This window comes from Pristis pectinata, chromosome 13 (genome assembly GCF_009764475.1).
Source record: "Pristis pectinata isolate sPriPec2 chromosome 13, sPriPec2.1.pri, whole genome shotgun sequence".
Taxonomy (NCBI): domain Eukaryota; kingdom Metazoa; phylum Chordata; class Chondrichthyes; order Rhinopristiformes; family Pristidae; genus Pristis; species Pristis pectinata.
Genome location: NC_067417.1, coordinates 11,786,018 through 11,813,872, shown reverse-complemented (window position 1 = coordinate 11,813,872; position 27,855 = coordinate 11,786,018). Strand labels below are relative to the sequence as shown.

Sequence of the window (27,855 nt, the reverse complement as noted above, 5' to 3'; positions counted from 1 at the left end):
TACACAGCATTATTATTTATTTTTAAAGTTTTTTTTTTACAAAAAACATTAGTTAAGAACTTTTGTTTCATAACCTCTTGTTTACAAATTCCTTTTTCACTATTAACTTATTATAATGTTAGTCTAACAGCTGAATGTTCTCCTTGATGCCTTTTAGATATCCATTCTCAATTTATTCACTTGATTCTGGATGACTATTAGAAGGTATTCCTTATCTGCATGGAAATAGAAAGTTCAAAACTTTCAGGGATAGAAAACACTTTCACTTCTTCAACTATTCAATATACTGACATTTTTTCTATATTTTAAAATATTGAACACTCAAAACAAACAGAAAACTCCAATGCATCAGATCACACAATAGAAATTATATTTTCTCTTTGAATTTGGACATGGTGTTTGAGAACCTTTTTATTTACAAAGACAAGACTGTGAAGAGCTCCTCTAGATGCTTTAAAGACATCTGACATCAGACAGACATTTAGAATTCATCAGAACCAAAAACAGATTGTTGCCTTAACCATCTGCTGGTTATTTTTGTTCATCCCTATTAACCATCCTATGTGAATGTCATTTTGCATTATGGATACTGGCTATAGTTTCACAATGGACTGGCTTCCACAATGACAACTGCTACTAGGAAAAAATAAACAGGATACGAAGCACTGCTCATCCCCGTATTATCTGCAAGATTCAAGTGTGAACCAGTACCAAAAAGAAAGATTTCATTCTCTGTAAACTAAGCCTGAAGGACAGCCAACAGTTTTAAGTCACTCCTGCATTTTGTAATAATATGCAAATTTCAAATATTTCTGAAGTCAAATCCACTGAGTGGCCCCCATGCACCATCCTGAAGATTGATTCACTCCACCACATGGTTCCACTGTGTACTATCTACAAAATACACTGCAACCAATTTGTCAAGGTTACTCTGACAGCACTTTCCAAACTCAGGACCTCTACCATTAAAAAGGTCATGGGCTACAGACCAGTGGGAACATTAAGGCATAGAAGGACTACAGTCAAATGGGGTTAGTGCAGATGAGCAAAAAAGCTCAGGATGGATATGACCACCTGAGGATCTCCTTTTCTGTGGCTGTACAACTCCATGACTATATCACTGCCTGCAGGGGTTCTCATCCAGGTGATGCACCACCTTGACTTGGAATTATATCACCGTCCCTTCACCTTTGGTGGGTCTAAATTATGGAACGCATTATGCATCTACTCTTGTTAGATAACTCCTCAAAATTGATGCCAACTTGCTTCTAGTCCAGTTTTGTGCATTCTGAGCTGGCTGATGAGACCAATGTGCAATCCACTGATTGCGTCATAATTGGCAGGAGGTGGGTATTAATAGGATGAGCAGTTTAGGAGATGGCATACTACTTCCATCATTTATGTGGGTTTCCGTATGCTCCTGATGAATGGGCACCTTGTTCTTAACATCATCCTAAATGCTCCTTCTTCATTTTGCCTTTTTGAGTGGTCATAGGCCAGGGATGAACACAAATCAGTAGGGATTTTATACCTTTTTCCCAACTAGCGGTTAGTGTAATGCTTTAGAGCACCAGCAACCCGGGTTCAATTCCGGCCACTGTCTGTAAGGAGTTTGTACGTTCTCCCCGTGTCTGCATGGGTTTCCTCCAGGTGCTCTGGTTTCCTCCCACATTCCAAAAGACATACAGGTTAGGAAGTTGTGGGCATGCTATGTTGGTGCCAGAAGCATGGCGACACTTGCGGGCTGCCCCCAGAACACTATGCAAAAAGATGCATTTCACTGTGTTTCGATGTACATTTGACTAATAAAGATATCTTACATGACTCTGTGCATATACTTCAGTTGTTTAACCCTTCTACCTGTTAATCCTTTGCCATGATTGAGCTCAGAAAAAAACTGTTTTGGAAATTTGATGTTGGGCTTGCAATGTGACCTGCCAATTGGGGTCAGCCAAGTGTAATTTCAGCCTTGATGGTAGTGTGCCTGCCAGATGACACTGACATTCTCATTTATCCCACCTGTGGATTTGGAGGGTTTTGCAGAAACAGACAATTACCTCAACAATGCTGTGGGTTGCCTGCTGTAGGCAGTCCATGTTTCAGAAGCATTAGAGTTGACAGATTTGAGATCCTGATCTTCTAACACATTTATTCTCAGATGGCCTAAGAGTGTGCTGGCATGTTAGGAAGTGATGAATTTCATCATTGTTGTCTGCCTTTGTTAAGAGCAGCTCCAGAATTCTGGCAAGTGGCCCACATTTTCCAGGGTCTCAACCTAGACTTTTATTGCCAGACTGTGGTGCAATGCAAGGGAAGCAAGACAGCAGAGGCTCATCTCAAGTTGATGATGACTTGGAAGTTATGGAACCCACTACCCATCTCCTCTTGTTAGACAACTCCTTGAAATCGATGCTTCTGAAAATGCATGTGTTCATGCTTGATCTGCTTATTGCAGCTTCTTGAGTGAAGTTGGGTGATGTCGGTTCTGAGTTGGAGGCAACACAAGTTGAACAGTTTCCAATTTGCCCTGCGTACCAGCTCAATTCCAGTAGGTTTACTTGCTGGAGGTAGGTGCAATAATGCACTGAGAAATCATTCTAAATTTAGTGTTAAGAATGAGCTGGACGATCAGAAAAACTATGTATCCTATAGGAAGCATCTGAGATGCCAGACTAGCTTTTACTTGATGGCAAAACCTGCCCACCAATAAATTATAAATGAGATTAACCCTGAATAAAATCACCCTGAATTAATGCAAGAGCTTTTAACATGCTCTTCATTGGAAATGGCTCACCAATTGAAAGAAACAAGAGGCCATTTGCAGCATGGATTGGAATGAGCACTGACAATCCTGAAAGCAGCTGATACCGGTGTAAATAAATCAGAGCTTCCATTCATTGTTGAACCTTTGAACTTATTCAGTTTCAGTAGATTTTGCCATTTTTGTGCCATCAACACAGAGGAAGGATTTACTAACATCTATGAAATTGAAAGAAAGTGCACAGTGCTCTTTCAAATTACTCTTTGTTTACAGAAAGATCTTTTAAATCAGAAGATTTAAGATTGTCAGGAATAAGTAAAACTATTAGTGCGACTTCTTCACAATTCAATATTTGTTCCATCAGTTATCTTAGGTTTTAGGAAAATAATCGTAGTTATGTGAAAACTGTACAAAAAAACCTAAATGTTGAGGGAGCTTTGAGCTGCATTACACTGGTCATTATAACTCTTGCCATTAATATTAGGTGCAATTTGAACAAAATTTAAATTATGACACACAAATACATTTGCCTAAGTGTAATTCTTCCACTAACACGTTAACAACAAGCTGCTAAATAAGTACAGTGATCACATAGGATTGCCAGTTTCTTCCACGGTTAATAAAGAAAACAGTCAACAGTGGTAAGTTGATAAATGGCAGGTTAATTTGGAATCTGCAGTACACAATGTTTCCATGAATAATCAAGCCCAATGACTCATGAGTGCAGTGTTAAAGTAATAAGGAGTTATAAAGGTCTTCCTTCTCGTCTTAATGAATATGCTAAAGTTACTCACACAACAAAAATTATATTTATGAAAAATAATTACCAAATATTAGATAACATTTCACAGGCTATCCATTTTCCACTGAGTTGTATCATAAGAGAGAATTTTTAAGCACCTACAAATAACTTTATAACACATTATAGCACAGTGTTAACGATTTTTATCTGAGATACAACAGAAAATACTTTGCATGTTTTCATCTATTTTGGTAGGAGAGTTCTTAAAGATGTTTGATGAAATGTACTTTGTCCTTTTCTTGATGTACATTTGTCATTTATACCCAAATTGCTCCCATATCTCTGCCAATAACATTATTAACTAGCTGTTGAGAAATTGCTTGTAAAAGCTCTTTTCCCTAGACAGCATTGGGCACTTCACATGGCTCCAAAGCTATCCATATCATTTTTTTTCAAATTTATATTTGCAAGCTACATTGCAAAGAATCATGTTACTGGCTGCCAACAAGATTTATTACCACATGCTTGATAAATATTTTTACTTTATTTTGTTATTGGATCATGGAGATAAGTTTTATCCAACCTTTTAATTCTTATCCGCTCTGAACCATGCTGGGATAATGAATGTAACTTTTTGTTCATCACAGGCTGTAAAACTATTATTAGCCACAACGCAGCAATCTTCATGTCCCTATCAGGAAATCTCAAAGTGCTTTATTGCCAATGAATTACTTTTGAAGCGCAATCACTGATGTAATGTAGAATGTGTGGTAGCAAATTTGTACATAGCAGGCTCCTACAAACAGCAAATTAAGATCAGATTATCTGTATTGAAGTGATCCTGTTTGTTGATGGAATATTAGCTAGGATACACAGAAATAACTCAATTGCCCATTTTCAAAAAATACCATGGATTTTATTTTTACCTGAGAGAATGTGGGGGGCCATGATTTACGTCACTTGGAATCAGCACCCAGTGTGCAACATGGTACCTTCGCAGTGTCAGCACAGATTTTGTCCCCAAGTTGAAGTGAGTATTGAACTTGATATAACTGGCTCAAAGGCAAAAGTGCTAACAACTGAGCCACAACTAACAATGTGGTTAACTATGCAGCACACCTGATGTGCTGAACCCACCAGAAGGGAAGCCCCAATCTCTGTATTAATTCTCCTATAAAAAAGGCGAAAGATCTGAAGGCAAGTCCTTTTGGAACCTGCTCATACATTCAATCAGTTAGCAAGTGTTAGTGAAGGCCTGGGAGAGTATCACCTGATCTCATGCCAGGAATGGAAGGTAGATTTTAAAAATTTTCTAGAATTTGGATGACACTAATAAGGTAATATGTACTGCCTTTCGTGCTGAGGCCATGAAGAGTCATTAGGCAGTGAGGGGTGTAGTTTCCATTTGATCTGGTCTAGTAGGTACGCATCTCAATCACGTTAGTGAATATTTGGGTTTTAGCAATAATTATTCTTTCTAGTGCCAACTAATTAATTGCCAGTTTATTGAATTCATTTTCTTCATTTTGAATTCACATTTTCTAAGTTGTTAGTCCAATTCTATGACTATTAGGTGAAACAAATATAAATAGAGACAAAGTATGCTTAAATAAGCTTTAAGAAATACGAAAAAGTTATTTCTATAGTTTCTAACTGTTCATACAAACATTTAAATGTTCTGCAACTTCTGTAAATGCATTTGGTTTAAAAAAATTAGTTTAAAAAGCTCCACCAAATCTTTACCACCACCATCCCCCCCCCCCCCCCCCCCCATTAACCCTAAAAGGACTTACTCTTCCTTAGTATTAAAATGATGGTAAAGTTCCATGGATTACTAAAACCAAAGTTAACTTGACTGCACAAGGTTCGAAGGCAATGTAAGTACAAGACAAATAGTAGAGCCCAAGTCCCTCACAGACAAAGCAATATTAAGATTTTTCTTATGCTTCAAAAACTTAATTTTAGTTTTCAGTTTCTCTTGATGTAAAGACTCTGTGCGTTTGAATTGTTTGGGTTGCCACCCATCAAGAAATAAGACTTTGCTGATGAAAAAAAATCAGACAATCTTACCTGGTGCAACCATTATCTCATGCTTTTTTGATCGGACTCTTAGGAATGTTAAGTCATTCTGTGGGTCAATATCCTCGGACAGTGCTCCTAGCTTTTCATGCAAGTTGATGGAATATAGTCCTGCATACTGCACAGTGGTGGAGTTGTCCAAAGTTGTCCTAATTGGGATTCCTGCAAATTGCAACATACAATTATATAGCTTTATAAATTTACCTCTTATTATAGTTATATCCAGGTAAGAAAAAGATTAATTTCTCTTAATTGCCCAGTTGATTCCAAAAAGTATTAAAAAAATAACTTTTTGGAGTAAATAAATATTAGCATGGGGATTTGCATTGGTATAAAAGGGGCCTGCATGCAGTTATTGACAAACCAAAATACAGAGCATCTTCTTGAATTTGCAAGTACTGTTCACCTTCATGTCTAGAGAATGCTCTGCTTATTGGTCAGTCTGCATCAAAGTGTTCCTTTCTCATAATTAGTTCTGATGGGTAACAAAGCTGATCTCAGACCTGAAATATTAATTCTGTATGAATTAACTTTAACTTTAATAAGGGGCAAAAGCAGGAACGAGGTACTGAAGTGGATGATTAGCCATGATTGTGTTGTATGGTGGAGCTGGCCAAAGGACCAACTCCTGCTCTTATTTTTCATATTCACACTACAAGTTCAACGGTCGGTCAAAGCAGTTTAAAGTTGATGGAAAGCAGGATAGTAAGTGAATTAGATACTCTGTCAAATTAATTTATGACTGCTGATAGAAAGTGATTGTTAGAATCAAATTTTATAAAATAATTCAACTGCTAAAATCAAATCAAAAATGTTAGAAATATGTAGCAGGGCAACAGGCACTTCACAAGAGAAAGTAAACTGACCTGTCACAAATGAACCTTTCATCAGAAACTCTGCCTCAGCCATTCCCACCTCAGTTTTTTTTTTGGCGTCCTTTGAAGCAGTGTATTTGGATGTGATTTTACCTCATTAACAGGTTGCCAGCTTTCTTCAGTGGGGAATTTACAAATGGGAAGTAATATTGTGGCTATTTGATTCACAAGGCAATTTACAGTCAAGTATCAGAAAAATTCTATAGCTTCAATAAAAGCCTAGCCTGATCATTCCAAGTGCAGTCTCAAAGGAAATACCTTATTAGGATCATGAACAAAGGTATTATCATGAACAGATCAGCTGTAATTTGATTGCAATAGCTCTCATTTATTCAGCAAATAATGGAGTGCACATGGGATACCAGTTATGAAAAGATCAACTAAGGTAGGGTATTATAAAAGTAGTTAAAAATGGGTACTTAGAACATTGTACGAAATATTATAGGACTTAAAATCATCTTAATTTAGATTACCATTGCATTTTAGATTCCAAATTCATAACTAAACGCAAAATCCTTCCGTATAAATTGGATATCCGTTATATGAAAATGTGGCACCATATGCATAACTGGGGAATTTTTTTTATTAACATTCAATCTAAAAACATCTATTTTAACTTTCAAAGTTAGTTTCATTTATACACTTAACTGTCCAACATTTGAACAATTCTCCATCCAAATAAACTCTAATTTTATGTCTTCTACATTTCTGCAATGCCAGTCTCAGTGAAGGTTCCCCCTTTCTGCTTCCTGATAACTCAATTAAATTACTCTGGAAAAATTCAATCATCAATCTATTCATCCTCTCTACGGAGCTGACTGTAAACATAAGAAGAGTTCATAAAAGTGAATGTATTGTTGCACCACAGTTCCTTGCCCACCACTTCAGCATTTTTCTATTGGAATCACTCTAATTGCTTTTCTATCCCTGACAGTGCACCAATACAGCTCTTACTCTTCATAATCTACACTCTGTGAACGTAACAATAATAGACTGACCCACATTGTTTTATTCACCACATTCTGAATAAGGGTCAGTAGTACAACTCTTCATCAACACCTCTTTACTAAAATAGTAACTTAAAAAAAAACTGGTGATGCCAGGAATTGGAAATAAAAACATAAAATACTATAAATACTCAGGCATAGCATCCATGGAAAGAGAAAGAGTTAACTTTTTAGGTCCAAGAATCTTTGTCAGCACCTCTTCTCTGTGAGCAGTGAGATTGCCTGTATTTGGTTTCACTGAGAGATGTAGCCAAAATAGCTCTGGCAACAGCCTTTCCTTCCAATCCTGCACCAGTATGTCCAGTCACACAAGGGCCCACTCTTAACTTGCATTTTTCTTTCATTAACTGCTATGTCTTAACAGCAGAAATGGAATCAACTTGCGTATATGGTTGGTGAAAAAAAAATCCAGATTAGTAAAACATAGACAGAAAACAAAATGCATTTGCAATAACTTTAACAGAAGTTTTTGTCAGCATAATAATTCAGGGAAGTAATGTGGATCTATTATTCGTGATTTCTAGCTAAACCACCGATTGGGTGTCAGAACGCTCACGCAGTGCATAACATGCAAAATTTAAACAAAAATTCAGCCTCAACTTGAAAGCAATGAAAATTCTGCTACACATAAACCAGCTTTACAGCAAGTTATCACCAGAAGTATTAGTAAATTACTTGAAACCCATTACAAGCATAGTACATAATTTAAAAAAAAGGACCATTTCTGTTGATGAGAAATTCCAGAGGTACATGGTGATTCAGTCACAATTCCTGCACATGTTCAATGACAACAAGAATTAAAATGGCTGATATGGAATTCTGTCTCTCCAGCAACACTTCTTGCAAAATTTCTGAACACATATGAAGTTATGAGCCAATTTGTTATGTCTATGCACTGATTCTGCAAGCCACATGGTGAAGTACATCTATGATTTGAAATCAAAGTACCCTGAATTTAAAGGAACACATGCGTAGGACCCCTGCTATTTACTTAACACTAATTCAAACTAGCCTTAATTTTAGGAGATAGTGGTACTATTATTTATTTAAGCATGCGGAAAAGACTACTTTACAATATGACAGGAAATGGGTTTACCACCAAAAAGACTTAGTCACAATATCTTGATAGTTTTCTTTTATTGAAGTTATCAGGCAATTGGTTGAAATATTGCCTAGTAGTAAGGAAGGCAAATGCGATGTTAACATTCATTGAGAGGACTAGAATATGAAAGCAAGGATGTAATGCTGGAGGCTTTATAAGGCCTTGGTCAGACCACATTTGGAGCAGGTTTGGGCCCCACATCTAAGGAAGGACGTGCTGGCATTGGACAGTGTCCAGAGGTGGTTTACGGGATGAAAGGTTAACATAAGAGGATCGTTTGGTAGCTCTGGGCCTGTACTCACTGGGGTTTAGAAGGATGGGGGGGGGGGGGGATCTCATTGAAACCTACTGAATATTGAAAGATCAGGATAGAGTGGACGTGGAGAGGATGTTTCCAGCAGTGGGAGAGTCAAGGACCAGAGGGCACAGCCTCAGAATAAAAGGATGTCCCTTTAGAACAGAAATGAGGAAGAATTTCTTTAGCTAGAGGGTGGTGAATCTGTGGAATTCATTGCTACAGATGGCTGTGGAGGCCAAGTCATTGGGTATATTTAAAGCAAAGGTTGATAGGTTCTTGATGAGCAAGGGTGTCAGGTTACAGGGAGAAGGCAGGAGCATGGGGTTGAGGGGGAAAAATAAGTCAGCCATGATTGAATGGCAGAACAGATTTGATGGGCCGAATTGCCTAATTCTGCTCCTATGTCTTTGGTCTGCAGTACACCATTTCACACACTTTCTGTTAGGTGCAACACCTGGAATAAAATCCTTCAGACCGAACTGCTTTATCAGCTCTGAAGAAAAGGAAACTCTTTTCACATTGCTGGTTTGTGACAGGGAATATCATCGCTTTGACTCTAGAAGCTCTAGAAGGTGAAGCAAGCCTTGTACAACAGGTTTATGCCATACCTCATGTGAAAATTAAAAGTGAAGTTCAACAAAAACTGGAAGAAGGTTCCAGTGATTCCTGTGAAAGTTCCAGACCTTAAACCTGTGCTCCAAACCAAACGCTAAACTATTCAACATCTGTGAAAAGTTTGTAGTAGCCTTTAAGTCGTTTAAGTTGTTTAATGTTAACAAAAAGGCAGACAATGGCATGGATAGACATGGTACTAGAATTCTGAGATAATGTGCAAGGTTATTTACCCTTGACATAAGGAGCAATTTTCTCCAAACTTTCGATGATCACGGTTTAATATTTAATTATTCTGCAGTGGGAAAAGATAAAGGAGTTCTGCAGAATTGTTTCATGGAATACACGCTGGGTCCTGATCCTAGAAATCTGGATGCTAAGATATAGAAAAGGCTGCATGCAGAATTTTGGCCAGAATTAGCGATTATGTTTTGATATTTTTGGTAGTACCCAGCACTTGAACAAATGTGGAGCATTTCTCTGATTTAAATCATCAATGACCACAGGAAGGAGTATCCATGTCTGTAGACTAATTAAAATTGTGCAGCATGATTTATTATACCAGATTTGCTGAAGCTTCGATTCTTTTATTTTTTTTTAATAGAAATATTTTCATACGAAGGTGCCAATACACAAGCAATGAATTAAATACATCTTAATTAGGTAGCAAATGGATGTGTTGTTATTATTACTGATTTTGATTTATCTTCTTACAGCACAGGAGGCTGTCATTTGGCCTGTGGATTTATGCTGGCTCCCGGAGAACATTCCTATTAGTCCCATTCCTCCTCTCCTTATTCTCCCTTACACATGCTCACCAATTCCCCTTAAAGGGTAATTTATAGTAGCCAACTAATGCACCTGCATGTCTTTGCGATGTGGGAGGACTGGCAGAAACCCAGTCACGTGGAGAACGTGTCAACTCCAACACCAGTCAGAAACAAACATGGGTCCCTGGTGCTGTAAAGCAGCAGCACTAATTGTGAGCCACTGTGCCAACCATTTTATAGTCTCATTTCATTAAGGGCAAAAGAGATGAACTGCTTCATTGATGTTTATGAACATTTTTTAAAAAATTAAAAATTCTGAACTGAATCCAAAATGAAGCCTGAAAAATTCAAGCCCTGTGCATTTTTTGTTTCAGCAGTTGTCTCAGCAAAGCCTCATGTATCAGGAGAAAGATTTATTTGCTCCTTCCTACATTCTATTGCCTTCCATTAAAATCTAATATATTTGTCTTCCCAATTGTTTCCTGTACATACACATTAACTTCATTTAAAAGTCTTTCATATTTTACAATAAGTGATGCACTAAATAAGGAGGAAATGCTAACAATGGAAAGACTGTTTAGCAGTGAACACAGATTTAAGAGGACCAGCAAAAGAACCAGAGTGGGAATGAAGCAATTCAACAGTAACTTGCAAATGGCAACTGGATATTTGTTGAAGGGAAAGAAAATATACATCTCTGGGGAGGGAACAGGGAGTGAATCCAAGTTGACAGATATACCAAAGACAAGATGAGCTGAGTGAGTGGGAATGAACATAGCTGATGGAATATGCTCTGGCAAAATGTTAGTTCATACACTTTGATGCACAAAAAGAAAAAGCAGAGTTCAGGGGCTCCTTGGGTTATGGATGACCCAACTTACGGAAATCTGACTTTACGCAAATTTTCACATACATTTTTAAAGCATTTTTCTAGACCAATAACAATAATATGTTTTGTGGTGTTCATTAATGACTACAGTATATATTCCATTAGTTCAATTATGGTAGTGTTGGGGTGAATATTTGACGAAAAGAAATTATAGCAAGCATATGTAGAGCAATACAATATGGGTAGCTATAGAAAACAGACACCTTTGTTGGTCTTTATTACAAGAGGATTGGAATATAGTAGTAAAGATCTCTTACTGCGATCACATAGGGCCTTGGTTAAACTACAACTGAATTATTGTGGATAGTTTTAGTTTTCTTATCTAAAAAGGTTACAGTAAAGATGGGATGCAATGAAGACCAGATTTGTTCTTGGGATAGCATTCTTACTGTACAAGGGGAAACTGATTGGACAAGGCCTGTTTTCACCAATGTTTAGAAGAATGAGTGGTGATCTCATGAAAACTTACAAATTACCTACAGTTCTCAACAGGTTGAGGAGTCTAGAACCAGGGGTCACAGTCTCAGTAAAAAGGGTAGCCAGTTAGGTCGGAGATGAGAAATTTTTTCACTCACAGGTGGTCAATCTTTGGAATTCTCTATCCTGGAGGAGTGCAGAGGCTCAGTCATTGAGTTCACTCAAAACAGTTATCAATAGATTTCCCCAAAAGCAAGGGAATCAAGGGGATATTGCTGGAAAATGAAGCTGAGATAGATTATCAGCCATGATCCTGATCGATGGCAGAGCAAGCACGAGAGGTCAGATGACTTACATTTGCTCTCTGTTCTTACATTCTTAGAATAATATGCACAGATATCATCTGTGTCCATGCAAATGCAGAGATGAATGCTTGCAGGTTTGGAAAGAAGATGGAGTACACACGATGTACAGTCAATGCAACTGAAGCAACATTGTTTAATTAGTTCTCACTCAAATAATATACTAGTTAAACATCAAATCTGAGTAAGGGAAAAAAAAAACTTGTCAAAAATTTCCAAATAAGAACATGCCATTCACATTATTTCTCAAACCCTGCTCACCCTTCAAATACCTCTGTTTATCCCTAAATGACAAGAGAGTTCCAGAAACTCTCAATTCTCAAAAATGAGAATGATATCACATGTCAAGCCTAGGATAGGAATTGCCCTCAGAAATTATGTGAATTTGATTAGTAAGTCCACACTATTGGCTTAGTAAGCTGTTACATATATTGGAATTATTGAGATTGTCCCTGGCATTCAAAAATTATTAACAGTTGATCAAACCATTTTAGTGATTAAAGTCCTTTAATTCAGTTTTTTTTTTTACCTTTCTACTGAACTGAACAGGTTTGCAAAACTGCTGGGGAAGGCCAGGGAGTTCCATGAAATGTCCAAAGTCAAGAAAACTAGCAAACATCTACCTCTTAGGAAATCTGGAACTTCGATAACCACAGGTTCTCAAACTTCCTGACACTTATGGGGAGAAATACTGGCTGTTCTGCACAGAACCCCCAGCATTTCTCAGGAAATTCTAGGCCAATATACTTCTATGAGCCTAACCAAAGGAAGCTGACAACGATGATGATAAATTTCTGAGTCTTGGTAGATTTTATCCTATGGTCCAAACAAAAGATGCTGAGAGATACTCTATGCACTGGTTTCAATTTTCCAAAATTCACTCGATTTGGGGAAGGTTCCATTATTATGGAAAATAGCAAATGTAACTCCTTTATCCAAAAAGGAAGGGAGACACAGCAAGAAACTAAAGGCTAGTTTTCTTAAAATCTGTCACAGGGAGAATGAAAGAAGGTATTACTAAATATTATTCAGCGGAGCACTGTAATTCAAGGTAATTGGGAAAAGTCAACATGGCTTTGGGCAAAGGAAATTATGCTTGACATATTTAGTTGAGTTCTTTGAAGAAGTAACATCTACTGTGGTTAAAGGGGATCCAGTGATGTACTAACATTTCCAGAAGACATTTGATAAGGTGGTTCTTGAGGAAAATAAAAACTCATACTATATGTTGTAATATATAAGCAAACAGGAAACATTCTGCATAAACTGGTTCTTTTGCTGTTTGGCATGATATATTGCCAGCACAGTGACACGGTAGGTGCCTCATAGCTCCAGTGACCTGCATTCAATCCCCACCTCTGATGTAGTGTGTGTGTGTGGAGTTTCATGCTTTCTTTGTGACCAGCTGGGTTTTTCCCAGGCGCACTGGTTTCCGCTCACATCCCAGAGACGTGTTGGTTGATAGTTTAATTGGCTACTTGTGTAGGTGAATGGCAGGAAAATTAGGGCAGAGTTGATGGACACGAGAGGTAATAGATTACAAGGAAACATATTGGGGGAAATAGAAATGATGGGCATGTGTGGAGAGCTAGCATGGGTTAACTGGCCTCTTTCTGTGTTGCAAGAAAATATAAGAAATGAATAGTGTGCCACAGGGTTTGTTATTTTGGTCTTAAATTTATATAAATGTCTTGTAATAAAGGGACCAAAAGGTATGGTTCCTAATTTTGCTGTTGACTTAAACAAATGGAATATAAATGTAGAAAAATGTGAAATTGCCCCTTTTTGGCAGGGGAAATAAACAATTTTAGTAGTAAATGCAGCAGAGCTCTGAGATGCAGAAGGGATCTTCAAGTCCTCATGCATGATTCACAAGAGGCTAGTATGCAACACTGCATATAACTTATTGCTTACAATGTTATTGCTTATTCTTAGTGGAACAGAATACAAAAGTTGGGAAGTTATCCCTCATTTATAGAGGGCACTGGTGACACCGTATCTGTCGTACTGCATTCAGTATTTGTCTCCTTATTTAAGGATTATGTCAGTGCATTGGAAGCAGTTCAGAGAAGGTTTACTTGACCGTTTAATGAGAAGTTAGATAAGCCAAGCTTGTACCTGATGGACTTCACAAGTTTGAGAGAGGGGACTTAATTCAAATACAAGATCATGAGGGGTTTACCTGGGGTTGGAGGGAGGGCGGCAAGAAATGTGGAGAGGATGCTTCTTCTTGTAGGAGAATGAAGACAGAGGAGGTCACTGCTTTACAGTAAAGGGTTGCAGATTTAGGACTGATGAGGTGATTCTTCTTCTCAGAGGCATATGCATCTTTAGAATTCACCTCCTCAAAAGGGTGATGGAAGCAGAGTACTTCAATATTTTTTAGGCAGTGGTAGGTAGATTCTTGATAAGCAAGGGGGTAAAATATTATAGGCAAATTTGGGAATGCAGAGTTGAGGTTACAATCAGACCACCCATGATTTTATTGAATAGCAGAGCAGGCTTGAGGGAGCTGATGCACAGATGGGAGGGGAGGCAAATTATATGCAACACGCCCAACCTCCTGAAGTTCCATTGCATCAGCAAGGAAACCTTATGCTAATCACAATTCCTCCCTTAGATGATGAATGAATAAGCTTGAATTGAACAACACTTGAAAGCAGCACAGAAAAGCAAAGCCACAGAATGTAATCTGGGTGAGGGATTTCAAAGACACAATTACAAGTCAGGCCTGAAATAGGTGGTGTAAAAAAAACAATACAAGCTGGAAGCTTGCTTGATCTCGAACTCACTAATCTATACATCACAGCACTGGAAGAGGTGATCACTGCACAATTATCATTAAATGAAGTCCAGACTGCAATTACGCACCCCTTTTACTGCACTGTGTAGCAATGTCAGAATGCCACATCAAATAGATTCATAATAGCAAAATAAACTGGGCATGCAATAGGGACTGTGGGCAGTAGCAGCAGATTCGCACTCCTGCAAGTGGTCTGGAATCACTCTTCTGTTATCTTTAACCCAGGGAACCAACACTAGTTCAATAAAGTGTTCATGAGCAAGTACAACTTGTTTTCTCAGAGTGGCAAACATAAAACATTGTATAAACACTCTTCTCTTCGAAGATTAGATTGTATCATCTGAAGGAGGGACTACAAAGACCTATCCAGCTGCTGAATTGCCCACTGCCTAATCCATGTCATTATCTCCATCAATCTGGCCCCAAAACATCAATGCCAACAGAAGCATTACCCCAAGAAGGTCAATGTCAAATCTCTCAAGGACCCCATGAAAGGCAGCTCTTCTCAGATAGTGCCTCATAATCGTCAATATCCAACTTCCAAGAGCTGCAATGTTCACAGCTTATGAGCTCCCCTGTAGACTGCTGTAAATCACAGCTGTGAAAAGACTCTTGGCTTCTCCACCAAGGACCAGGATTGGTTTGACAAGAATGATCAGGAAATCAAGGAACTAATCAACTGTGTACTAGATGCAACATCACACAAGACATTGCTTTCCTATGTTGCTAACCTCAAAACTGTCGATCAACACCACCAGTCATAGCTCCAGAAAAAGATTAAAAATACTTTGCTCTGACTAATAAAACATTTTAAATGGCTGGAAATCATACTTGAAAGAAATGCTCCATTTACATATATTGCTTCAAGGACAGTGTTCTCTGAGAAGATTGTGTTTCATCCATTGACATTCTCAGTGCTAGAGCTAGTTGGATCTACAAATCTTTTGCCTTACTAAGAAAATCAATTGCTAGACACTAATTCTCTAGGATCCAAATTATTATTCTAACGTGAATAAAGCAACTGATCAATACATAAAAGGCATAAAAAGAGTTGCATACCTTCTGAGTTCACAACTATAGTACCAATCACACCTTTGTGAGACTGAATCCTTTTCAGAGTTTCTTCTACCTCACTCTGTAAACAAGAGATAACAGATTAACGCAAGGTGGCATTTGGTATAATTCAAAATCCCACATGACAGTTCTTCCATGTATGTTGACTAATGTAACAATAGCTAAGAATTTGAGAAGGTAGGAACTTGAAGGGTGTGCTTATGTTCTAATTAGAGGACAATTTTAAAGAAGTTATGGAATGGGAAATTAAGAGGAGGGCAGGTGATAGTGGAGGGGATAATGATAAGCCATGGGACAGAATATAAAAACATAAGAGATCGTCTCCAATTACAGTCAGATAGGGAAAATTGATTAAAAACATTGAACGTTCTTTATGTGAATGCATGCAACATTTGTTATGAGACAGATAAACTGACGGGAAATAGAAATGGCTATGATTTAACAGATATGTGGTTGCAAAAGAAAATAATGCTGAGAATTAAAAATTCTAGGATAGTTAGGAGATAAAGTGAAGTGAAGTGGAAAGGGGGGGGATGGTCATAAAGGGTGAAACAAGGGCAGGAGAGAAAACTGGTCAAAGCACAGAAAATAAAGTAGAATCAATTTGGATGGATCTGAGAAACTGAAGAGAGAAGGAAACCTGTGGGAGTTACCTATAGCCCCAAGGTAATAGTAGTAATGTAGGACATTGTATAAATCAGGAAATTAGGGAGCATGTCACAAGTGCATTACTTAATTATGGGACAACACACACAAAATGCTGGAGGAACTCAGCAGGTCAGTCAGCGTCTATGGAGGGAAATAAACAGTTGACATTTTGGGTTGAGACCTCAATCTACATAATAGAGCAGCAAATCAAATTAGCAGTAATTGTAAGAAAGATGCAGTTTTCTAGATAAGTATGTTGAAGAACTAACAAGGGATATGGCTTAATTAGTAATCTTGTAGTTAAGAAGCCTTTAGGGAAGAGTGATCACAATATGATAGAAATTTAATGGAAGTGATTCCGTTTAACTGGAAAACAGGATCTTATATCTAAGTAAAACAAACCACAAAGCTAAGAAGTGCGAGCTGGCTGTGAAAGATTGGCAAACTACATTAAAAAGGCATGGCAGTAATAATGCAATAGTTAAGATTTAAATCATACCAAGTTTACAGTTAAGACAAAATTTCAACAGGAAACATGATATAACCTTGGCTAATAAGAGAAGTTAAAGACAGTATCAACATGAAGGAAAAGGCTTGTAATGTAGCTGAAAAGAACAGTAAATGCAAGGACCGGGAAAATTTCACAATTCAAAGAAGGGCCAAGTAGAATATAATTGTAGTCTAGCTAGAAAGAAAGAATGTAGAAAGAAAGAAATCACGTAGAAGCCACGGCCAAGAAAGCTCACCTGTGCCTCTACTTCCTCAGAAGGCTAAAGAAATTTGGTTTGTCCCCTTTGACTCTCACCAACTTTTACAGATGCACCATAGAAAGCATCCTATCTGGACATATCACAGTTTGGTACGGCAATTGCTCTGCCCAGGACCGCAAGAAGCTGCAGAGAGTTGTGGACACAGCCCAGAGCATTACGGACACCAGCCTCCCCTCCTTGGACTCTGTCTTTACTTCTTGCTGTCTTGGTGAAGCAGCCAGCATAATCAAAGACCCCACCCAGGACATTCTCTCTTTTCTCCTCTTCCATTTGGTAGAAGATACAGGAGCCTGAAGGCACGTACCACCAGACTTAAGGACAGCTTCTACCCCACTGTGATAAGACTATTGAACAGTTCCCTTATACAATGAGATGGACTATGACCTCACGATCTACCTTGTTGTGACCTCGCACCTTATTGCACTGCACTTTCTCTGTAGCTGTGACACTTTACTTTGTACTGTTATTGTTTTTACCTGTACTACATCAATGCACTCTGTACTGACTCACTGTAACTTCACTGTGTAATGAATTGACCTGTATGATCGGTTTGTAAGACAAGCTTTTCACTGTACCTCAGTACAAGTGACAATAATAAACCAATACCAATGTAAAAGCTTCAATAAATATGTAAAAAAAGGAAAAGATTTGCAAATGTATTGTGGGCCCCTTACAGATTGAGACAGCAGAAAGTAAATTGGGGAATAAAGGAATAATACAGCAATTAAACAAATATTATTTGTCCATATTTTATGGAAGACTTCAAAATAGTGTTGAGCGAGTCAAATGTTCTGCATCTATTGTCCTTTGTGCAAGGTGCAACTCCAACTATTGGAATATTTTCTCCTCATGCTCAGTGTGCTAGTTCAACCAAAGTTCCTTGTTGCAACACACAGTCAAAGGTTGCTGTGATGACAAGGATAGTTATTTTCACCTCATCCCTGGTTGTTAGCTCTTTGGTTCATGTTTGGACCAAGGCTATGATGAGGAGTGGAGCCTGGAGATCCTGGCAAAACCAAAACTGTGCATTAAGTCTCCTATTAGCTGTGAGCGAGAGTAGAAGGATTAGGCAATATTGGCCAAAATGGATTTATCCTGCTTTTTGTGGACATGACATATGTTTAGGAAAGGGAAATCATGGTTCACAAATTTGATAAATTTTTTTTTTGAGATTGCAACAAGCTGTATAGACAAGGGTGAGTCAGTGGATGAGGTGTATTTGATCTTTCTGAATGCCCTCAATAAAGTGCCACAAAAGGGAATAGTAAACAAAATTAAAGCACATGGGTCGAGGGTAACATACTGGTATAGATTTAGGATTGAAAAACATGGTAAAAATAAGTTTACTTTCAGATTGGAGGCTTTTGCAGGCACTGGTGCTGGGGATAAATTGATTCTTGGACTTAGGGAATCACGGGTGAGTGCAAGTAAGGTAAAGTATCAGCCATGAACTTACTGAATGATGGAGGAGGTACAAGGGGTTGAATGCCTACTCCTGCTTCCATTTCCTATGTTTCTAAAAGTTATTAAATATCAAGTTTTCAAAATGGCGACAGTGTGTCTAAAGTAAGCAGACTGAACTTTTTAAAATTAGGTGAACAAATGTGAGAGAGATAAATCGAAAAGGAAATCAAGGTAAAAGGATAACTGCAGAACCAAGAAACACAAAGAAAAGCAATGATAAAAAAAACAAATGCAAGGACCAGATTCAATCAGCAAAATTTGAAATGGAGCATTAAAGTGTCAATGTCAGACTCTGCTGCTGATGTCAAGGAGAAGCAGCATTTATGCATTTGGGAGAGACCTAGATTGATGTTTGGACAGAGTTCAAAGGAAAAAAGCTCAAAAAAACATAACATTTATATTTCTATTCATGTGGAATTATTTCAAACCTTGGCCTCTCTATCTGAGGAAGGTAGTTATGCAAAGTGATAGGAGGGGAATTAAAAAAAAACCTTTTAGCCAATCCAGTGTGGAATTATACATCTCAAGGCTACTTCAGAGGTTGCCCGAGCAAGAGCCAAGAGCCAAGAAATAGGTTTTTCTCAAAGCTCAAGTGGAAAAATAGTGCAAGTGGAAAGACCATTTAAAATATATCAACTATTTTATCCAAATGGAGAGAAGTATCATTTTTACAGTATAACAGCAAATAATTTGAATAAACTGATAAAGCAAGTGGAGACCTTTCTCGATTATACGAAATGGTAAACACATAGTGGAAACTCTAGTTCATTTGCCATATGACATTGATTCCATTCACCTGCTGGTACTGTGAAGATTGGAACCACCAGTGACTGAACCCTGACATGCTATACCATGCAAGTAGGCAACTTGTTACATTGCTATATAGAGAGATGCAAGTACAGAATGATACCAGAAGTTTAAAGGAGTCAGCTAATCAATCCCTCTAGAATCACTTCAGTTTAGCTCAGATGACTCTGGAAATGGAGCACAAAAATGCACAAAATGTGACTTAAAGAGATAATGCAAAAAGAGCCTTTTGTTTCTTGGCTTAAACAAGAAAAAAAATACTAGCTACATCCAGCAGTTTTGAAAATTGCTCACCACGGGCATTACATGAGTTTTCATTTGTAATTTCTTCCAATATTTCAGCTAAACTGTCAGGAAGGAATAGGGGGTATCAGTTTACCATTAGAAGGAGAAAAAGCTCACAACTGAGCCAATACAAACCATTCCTTGCAAGTGTAAACAATAAAAGAGAAAGTGTACATTCACACAGGAGGACATTAACAAAAAAATCTGCAGGTTTCTTTTCAATTTTGCTTTAATTTCTCTTTGTATCATTTCCATGATCAAATAAGGAGTTGGATGGGTGAACAAGTATGATGCAGCAACACTCCAATGTCTTACCTCCTTCAAGAAGAGCACCATTCATTTTGTTGTTTCCAAGATAGGTCTGAGATTTAGGACAGTTGTCCACATGTGGAACAGCAAAATTCTTCCCTATCTGCTCCCCATCACCCAAATTTAGTGCAAGAGTGGAATGTAGCAGAGGAAGAGGAGAGAGTTATATAAAAATGCAATAATCATATAAAAGAGGATACCAAAAGTTTTTTCAGATATGTAAAATGAATAAAAAGAGGTAAGAGTGGACATTGGACCGCTGGAAAATAACACTGGAGAGGTAGTAATGGGGAACAAAGAAGTGGTGGATGAACTGAATAAGTACTTTCACTGTGGAAGACACCAGCAACATGCCAGAAATTTGAGGGAGTCAGGGGGTAGAAGTGAGTGTAGTTGCTATTACTAAGGAGAAAGTGCTTAGGAAGCTGGAAGGTCTGAAGGTACACAAGTCACCTGGACCAGATGGACTACACCCCAGGGTTCTGAAAGAGGTAGCTGAAGAGATTGTGGAGGCATTAGTAGTGATCTTTCAAGAATCACTGGATTCAGGAATGATTCTGGAGGACTGGAAAATCTCAAATGTCACTCCACTCTGTAAGAAGGGAGGGAAGCAAAAGACAGGAACTTAATAGGCCAGTTAGCCTGACTTCTGCGCTTGGTGACATGTTAGAGACCATTATTAAGGATGAGGTTTCGGGGTATTTGGAAGCACATGATAAAATAGGTCCTTAAGGGTAAATCTTGCCTGACAAATCTGTTGGAATTCTTTGAGGAAGTAACAGGCAAGATAGGCAAAGGAGAGTCACCTGGATTTTCAAAAGACCTTTGACAAGGTGCCACACATGAGGCTGCTCAACAAGATAGGAGCCCATGGTATTACAGGAAAGGTAGTAGCATGGATAGAAGATTGGCTGACTGGCAGAAGGCAAAGAGTGGGAATAAAGGTGGCCTTTTCTGGTTGGCTGCCGGTGACTAGTGGTGTTCTGAAGAGGTCAGTATTGGGTCTGCTACTTTTCACATTATATGTTAATAATTTGGATGACAGAATTAATGGCTTTGTGGCCAAGTTTGCAGATGATACAAAGATAGGTGGAGGGGCAGGTAGTGTTGAGGAAGCAGGGAGTCTGCAGAAGGACTTGGAAAGATTGAGAGAATGGGCAAAGCAGTGGCAGATGGAATACAGCATAGGGAAGTGTATGGTCATGCACTTCGGTAGAAGGAATAAAGATGTAGACCATTTTCTAAATGGGGAGTGAATTCAGAAATCAGAGGTTCAAAGGGACTTGAGAGTCCTAGTGCAGGATTCCCTAAAGGTTAACTTGCAGGTTGAGTTGGCAGTAAGGAAGGCAAATGCAATGTTAGCATTCATTTTGAAAGGACTGGATATAAAAGCAAGGATGTAATGCTGAGGTTTTATAAGGTGTTGGTCAGGCTACATTTGGAGTATTGAGAGCAGTTTTGGGCCCCCTATCTAAGGAAGGATGTACTGGCATTGGAGAGGGTCCAGAGGAGGTTTACAAGAATGATCCTGGGAATGAAAGAGTTCATGTACGAGGAGTGTTTGATGGCTCTGGGCCTGTACTCGCTGGAGTTTAGAAGGATGAGGAGGGGGGAATCTCATTGAAACCTACCAAATATTGAAAGGCCTCGATAGAGTGGACATGGAGAGGATGTTTCCAGTTGCGGCAGAGTCTAGGACTAGAGGGCACAGCCTCAGAATAGATGGACATCCCTTTAGAACGGAGATGAGGAGGAAGCTTTTCAGCCAGAGGGAGGTGAATGTGGAATTCATTGCCACAGACGGCTGTGAAGATCAAGTCTTTGGGTATATTTAAAGCAGAGGTTGATAGGTTCTTGGGTAGTAAGGGCATCAAAGGTTACGGGGAGAGGACAGGAGAATGGGCTTGAGGGGGAAAAATAAATGAGCCATGATTGAATGGCAGAGCAGACTCAGTGGGCCGAATGGCCTAATTCTGCTCCTATGTTTTATGGACATGAATAAACTGTTACCTTACCATAAACACAATATTTAGAAAAATGTAAAGAGAAAGAGGGAACCTGGCCAAGAGAGTAACCATGGAAAGTGGGGCTAATTGGGGACCAAAACAGTAATCTACCAGTGGAGTCAGAGGATGCAGGTGAGGTTCTAAATGATTACTTCAATCTGTATTCACTAATCCCAGACCTAATTACCATTGAAAAGGAAGATGTTTTAGTGGGATTAAAAGTGGACAAACACCTAGGGCCTGATGAGATGTATCCCAGGTTGAAACTGAAGGCAAAGAAGAATGCTTGGACACTGACAGAAATTTTCAAATCTGCACTGGCCACAGACGATGGCCTGTTGACTGGAGGACAGCAAATGCATAATCTTTTTTTTAAATGAATAAACCAGGTAATTTACAGGACAGTGAGTCCAACATCAGTGGTGGGGAAATTATTGTTAAAAAAAATTTAAGGAATAGGATTAATTTGTACGTGAAGAGGCAGGGATTAATCCAGAATAGTCAGCATGGTTTGTTAAGGGGAGAGCCTGCCTAATTGGATTGAATTTTTCAAAGAGGTAAGTAAATGTGTTGATCAGAGTAGGACAGTTGATGTTGTCTACTTAGACTCTGGTAAAGCAAGGCAAGGACTCATGGAATCATGGAATTTGGCAAACAAAACCAAAACTAGCTTTGTGATAGGAGACAAAGGGTGATAAGTGAGGGCTCTTTTTGTGATTAGAAGCTTGTAAACTTGTGGTGTAGCACAGGGATTGATGCTGGGAACTTTTCTGCTTGTTACATACATTAACAATTTGGAAGTACGATTAGTAAATTCGCAGATAACATTAAACTTGGTGCAATGTTGGTAGTGAGGAGGATAGTCTTCAGCTACAGAAACATATTCATGAGTTGGTAAAATAGACAGAGCAGTGGCAGATGGAATTCAATCCTGAAAAATGAGGCAATGCATTTTGGGAGGGCAAATAAGGCTAGGATATGCACCATAAATTACAAGACCCTCAGAAGTACTTAGGAAGAGGGACCTTAGCGTCCATGTCCAAAGAAGGCAGGCACAAGAGCCTGCAGATGCTGGAATCTAGAGCCAAAAACAATCTGCTGGAGGAACTCAATGGGTTGTGCAGCATTTGTGGGCGAAAGGAATTGTTGACGTTTTGGGTCTGATGCAGGGTTTCAACCTGATACATCAGCAATCCTTTCCCCCTGACAGATGCTGCTCAACCCCCTAGTTCCTCCAGTGGATCCTTTGTTATTCCTGAAAGCAGCAGTGTAGGTAGATAAGATGGTTAAGAAGGCACGAGTGATATTTGCGTTCAGTAGCCAAGGCAAAGAATAAAACTGTATGGACATTATGGTATAACTATATAATACACGAGTTAGGCCACAGCTGGGTTTGTTTTCCTTAACATGAAGGAGGCTGAGGGGGATACCTGAGATACAACAAAATCACGAAGGGATAAATAGAGTAGATTGTGGGAAACGTTTTTTTCTCAGCAGAGGTGTCTGTAACCACAGGGCATAGGTTTAAGGTAAGAAGTAGGAGATGCAAGCATAAATATTTTCACCAAGGGAGTTGTTTTAATCTGGAATGCATGTCCCGAAGGTGTGGTGGAGACAGGTACTCTCACAACTCAAGTAATATTTAGATGTGTGCTTGATACACCATGCCACAGAAGGCTATGGGCTGAGTGCTGGAATATGGGATAGGTAAAGATGGGTACTTGATGTTTGGCATGGATGTGGTGAGCTGTTTCCATGTCATGAGTTTATATAATTCATGCCCCAAAATAATTAAATTTTTGGGCCAAATAGGATTTACTGTAATTGAATGGATACAGCTTTTCCATCTTTCAAATAAATCAAGTTACAAAAATCATATTTATAAATGTTAAATTAGTAATTTCCACATAATGTTTTCTCCTTACAAACAAAGGCACTTAAAGAACAGTACAGCACAGGACAGGCCCTTTGACCCATGATCTTGTGCCGAACTAATTAAATCAATGACTCCTACTTAATCTAATCCCTCTTCCCCACACATTGACCACATCCTTCCCTTCCCTGCATATTCATGTGTCCATCTATGAGTCTCTTAAATGCTCCTCTGCTATCTGCCTTTACCATCACCCCTGGCAGTGCATTCCAGGCACCAACCACTCTAAAGAAAAACTTGCACATCTCCTTTGTATTTCTGCGCCCCCCCCCCCCCCCCAACCACCTTAAATACACGCACTCTAGTACTAGACATTTCAGTCCTGGGAAAAAGATACTGGCTGTGTAAGCCTCACATAATTATATAAACTTCTATCAAATCTCCCCCTCACCCTCCAGCGCTGTAGAGAAAACAGCTCAGCTTGTCCAACCTCTCATCGTTGCATGTGCCCTGGAACCAGGCAGCATCCTGGTAAACCTCCTTTGCACCCTCTCCAAAGCCTCCACATCCTTCCTACAAAGAGGTAACCAGAATTCAACACAATACTCCAGATGTAGCCTAATCAGGAACAACTTCCTGGCTCTTGAACTCAATGCCTCGACTAATGAAGGCAAGCATGTCATACACCTTCTTTACCACGTACCTGGACCCCAAGATCCCTCTTTTCATCAACACTGTTAAGGATCCTGCCATTAACTGTGTATTCTCCCTTTATGATAGATCTCCCAAAGTGCAACACCTCACACTTGCCCAGATTAAACGCCATCTACCACTTCTCCACCCATATCTGCAACTGATCTATGTCCCACTGTAGCCTTTGGATGTCTACAATGCCGCCAACCTTTGTGTCGTCTGCAAACTTACTCACCCACCCTACCACGTTTTCATCCAAATCATTTATATATATTACAAACAAAAGAGGTCCCAGTACAGATCTCTGCAGAACACCACTGGCCACAGACCTCCATCCCGAATAAGACCATCCACCACTACCCTGGGGAAGCCAATTTTGGATTCAATTAGCCAAGTCACTGTGAATCCCATGCATCCTAATTTTCTGGATGAGCCTACCATGCGGGACCTTGTCGAATTCCTTACTAAAATCCAAGTATACAACATCCACTTCATCAATCACCTTTGTCAGCTCCTCGAAAAACTCAGATTAGTCAGACATGACCTTCCTCACACAAAGCTATGCTGACTGTCCCTAATGAGACCATGCTTCGACAAATGCTGATAAATCTTACCCCTAAGATTCCTCTCCATTAGTTTCCCTACCACTGATGTGAGACTCACAGCTGTAGCTAGCTAAGATACAGAGATCTTGGTCAAGGCCCCATCAGTCTCATCTCTAATAAACTGGGATATATCTCATCAGGCCCTGGGGATTTAGAACCTTAATGTTTTTCAAGAGACCTAACACTACCTTCTACTTTCCTAATTTCTAAATGCCTGAGCGTCTTAGCGTGCTCCACTCTGATCTCACTATCCTCTTATATCCTCCTCCTCAGTAAGTACTGACGGAACATACTCATTTATGATCTCACCCATATCCTCCGCCTCTAAGCACAAGTTCTTGCCTTTATTTGTGAGCGGTCTTACCCTCTCCCTAGTTATCCTCTTGCTCTTGATATACGTGTAGAATACCTTGGGATTCTCTTTAATCCTACTCGCTAAGGACTTTTCATGACCCCTTCTTGCTCTCCCAAGTCCCTTATGGCTCATTTATAGTCCTCAAGCTCCCTGTTTGATTCCAGCTTCCTAAGCCTTACATATGCTTCCTTCTTCTTCTTGACTAAATTAACTACCTCTCTCATCATCCAAGGTTCCCATACCTTGCCATCCTTGTCCTTCCCTCTTACCGGAAGGAAACAGTCTTTGAACAACCTCTACAGGTCAGTTTTTTTTTTAAAAACCCAAAAACAACTCTTCCCAATTAACTCTCCCTAGCTCCTGTCTGACAGCCTCATAATTTCTCCTCCCCCAATTTAATAATTTCCTGCAAGGTCCACTCCTATCCTTATTCATAGCTATCTTAAAGCTTAAGCAGTTGTGATCACTGTTTCCCAAGTGTTCACCTACTGTAAGGTCTGGCCAGGCTCATTCCCCAGTTCAAGATCCAGTATAGCCTCCCCTCTTGTTGGAATATCCACATACTACTTCAAGAAACCCTCATGGACGCACCTAACAAATTCTGCCCCATCTAAATCTTTTGCATTAAGGAGCTCCCAGTCTATCTTTTTTCAGGTTTATTATCACTGTCTTATATGACATGGTTAGTTGTTTTGTGGCAGTAGTGCAAATACATAAAAAAACTATAAATTACAAAATAAATAAATAAATAGTGCAAAAAAAAAGGAATAATGAGGGAGTATTCATGGACTGTTCAGAAATCTGATGGCAGAGGGGAAGAAGATAATTGAGTGTGGGTCTTCAGGCTCCTATTTCCTTGTCATTTTTAATTTTAACAATAGGATTATTCAGTATTACAATTCCAATCCACTTTTGGGAAGAACGCATCTTTATCAGTATACCATAATATTCTCAAATCACTACCTCAGATTGCTCCCATCAGCAGTAAAGAGTCAGCAATGACCAACACTTGAACCAAATATCATACATGTCTTTAGTCTCCCTTTCTAGAAATAAAACTCAGGGGTCCAAAACCCACAATCAGACTGCTGTTATTCTACACTTTAGAACAGATATGTTGCTATTAACTCACAGACCCATTTAAAAAAAAACTACAATCTTCACAACAAGACATTTATTTAAAAATAAACAAATATATTTCTCAATCTATTGTTTTAGCTAGTTCTTGATGAAAAAGAGTGGCCAGAGCAATTTCAGAACCCCAGAGATTCTCATTATGGCTCTAATTAGGAATGGTAATTTGTAAAACATTGGATCCAAGAATCAACAAAAAAAACCTTGATTTTAAAAAGGGTTGAATAATTCTTGGTCTGAAGAATCAGATGGCAGGAAAGCCATCAAGTAGTTCCTTATTGTAAAATACTGGATAGCTGAAAGTAGACATGGAACCCATCAGTACTCAGCCACTCATCAGCACAAGAATTAAACAGTTATAACAAAAGTCCAATTTAGGCCAAATTATCCATGACTATATTCGAGTATTGCTAAAATCAACACATTAACACTCCCCACAGGAATTTTACAAAAATAAAATCAAAATACCCTTACAATAAATCTTCAACACTGGAAAGAGATGGAAATATATTTTTAACACAATTAGATGTTGTGAACAGAGAAGGTTTTTCTTAAAACAGTCGGTACTCAGACCCATTGCTGACCATTCCACAGCAGACCGAGCCACACAACAGCACTAACACCTCCCTACGCATTTCCCCCGCGATACAATAATAAACTAAAAGCTATTATTAACAGATTGGTTTAAATTTATTGTTTTACCATCGTCTCCTCCCGAAATCCAGAAACAAACAACGACACAACCACTCCAGAGTTACCACCGGTTGCTAGGCGGAACAGGAAATGACTCTTGGCCCGGATGTACTCACTGTGGGATGCCTTTGGGAAGTTGTTGAGTGTTTGGTGTGTGGTGTGTGGTTGCAACTTGGAATTTGAATTATCCAACCTTGAACCTTCAGTGTTGCTTCAGAAAGGCTCCCCAAACTATCAGAGGATTAGTAACCCTTTATAGAAATAGGCTGCATGGTCAGGGGAGAAATCAAAGGAACAAGATGGTAACAAATTATGCAATATGCTTGCCAATTGATGCAAAGCAGAGGTAATTTTTTAAGCCTAATATAATTTAATCATTAGAGACTAAGCTAATGTGTGGTGAAAGAGCAGAAGTGATTGAG

The 27,855-nt window shown here is 38.9% G+C and overlaps 1 protein-coding gene across 1 annotated transcript; it reads right to left on the bottom strand.

Annotated features, from left to right (window-relative positions):
- LOC127577083 (dynein light chain roadblock-type 2-like) lies at positions 1-27,533 on the bottom strand. Its single transcript, XM_052027952.1, has 4 exons — positions 27,443-27,533; positions 15,777-15,852; positions 5,574-5,744; positions 1-215 (listed from the first exon to the last, which is right to left on the bottom strand). The coding sequence occupies exons 1-4, from the start codon at positions 27,443-27,445 to the stop codon at positions 154-156; spliced, it is 312 nt and encodes a 103-aa protein (XP_051883912.1). The 5' UTR covers positions 27,446-27,533; the 3' UTR covers positions 1-153.
- Positions 27,534-27,855: the final 322 nt, after the last annotated feature.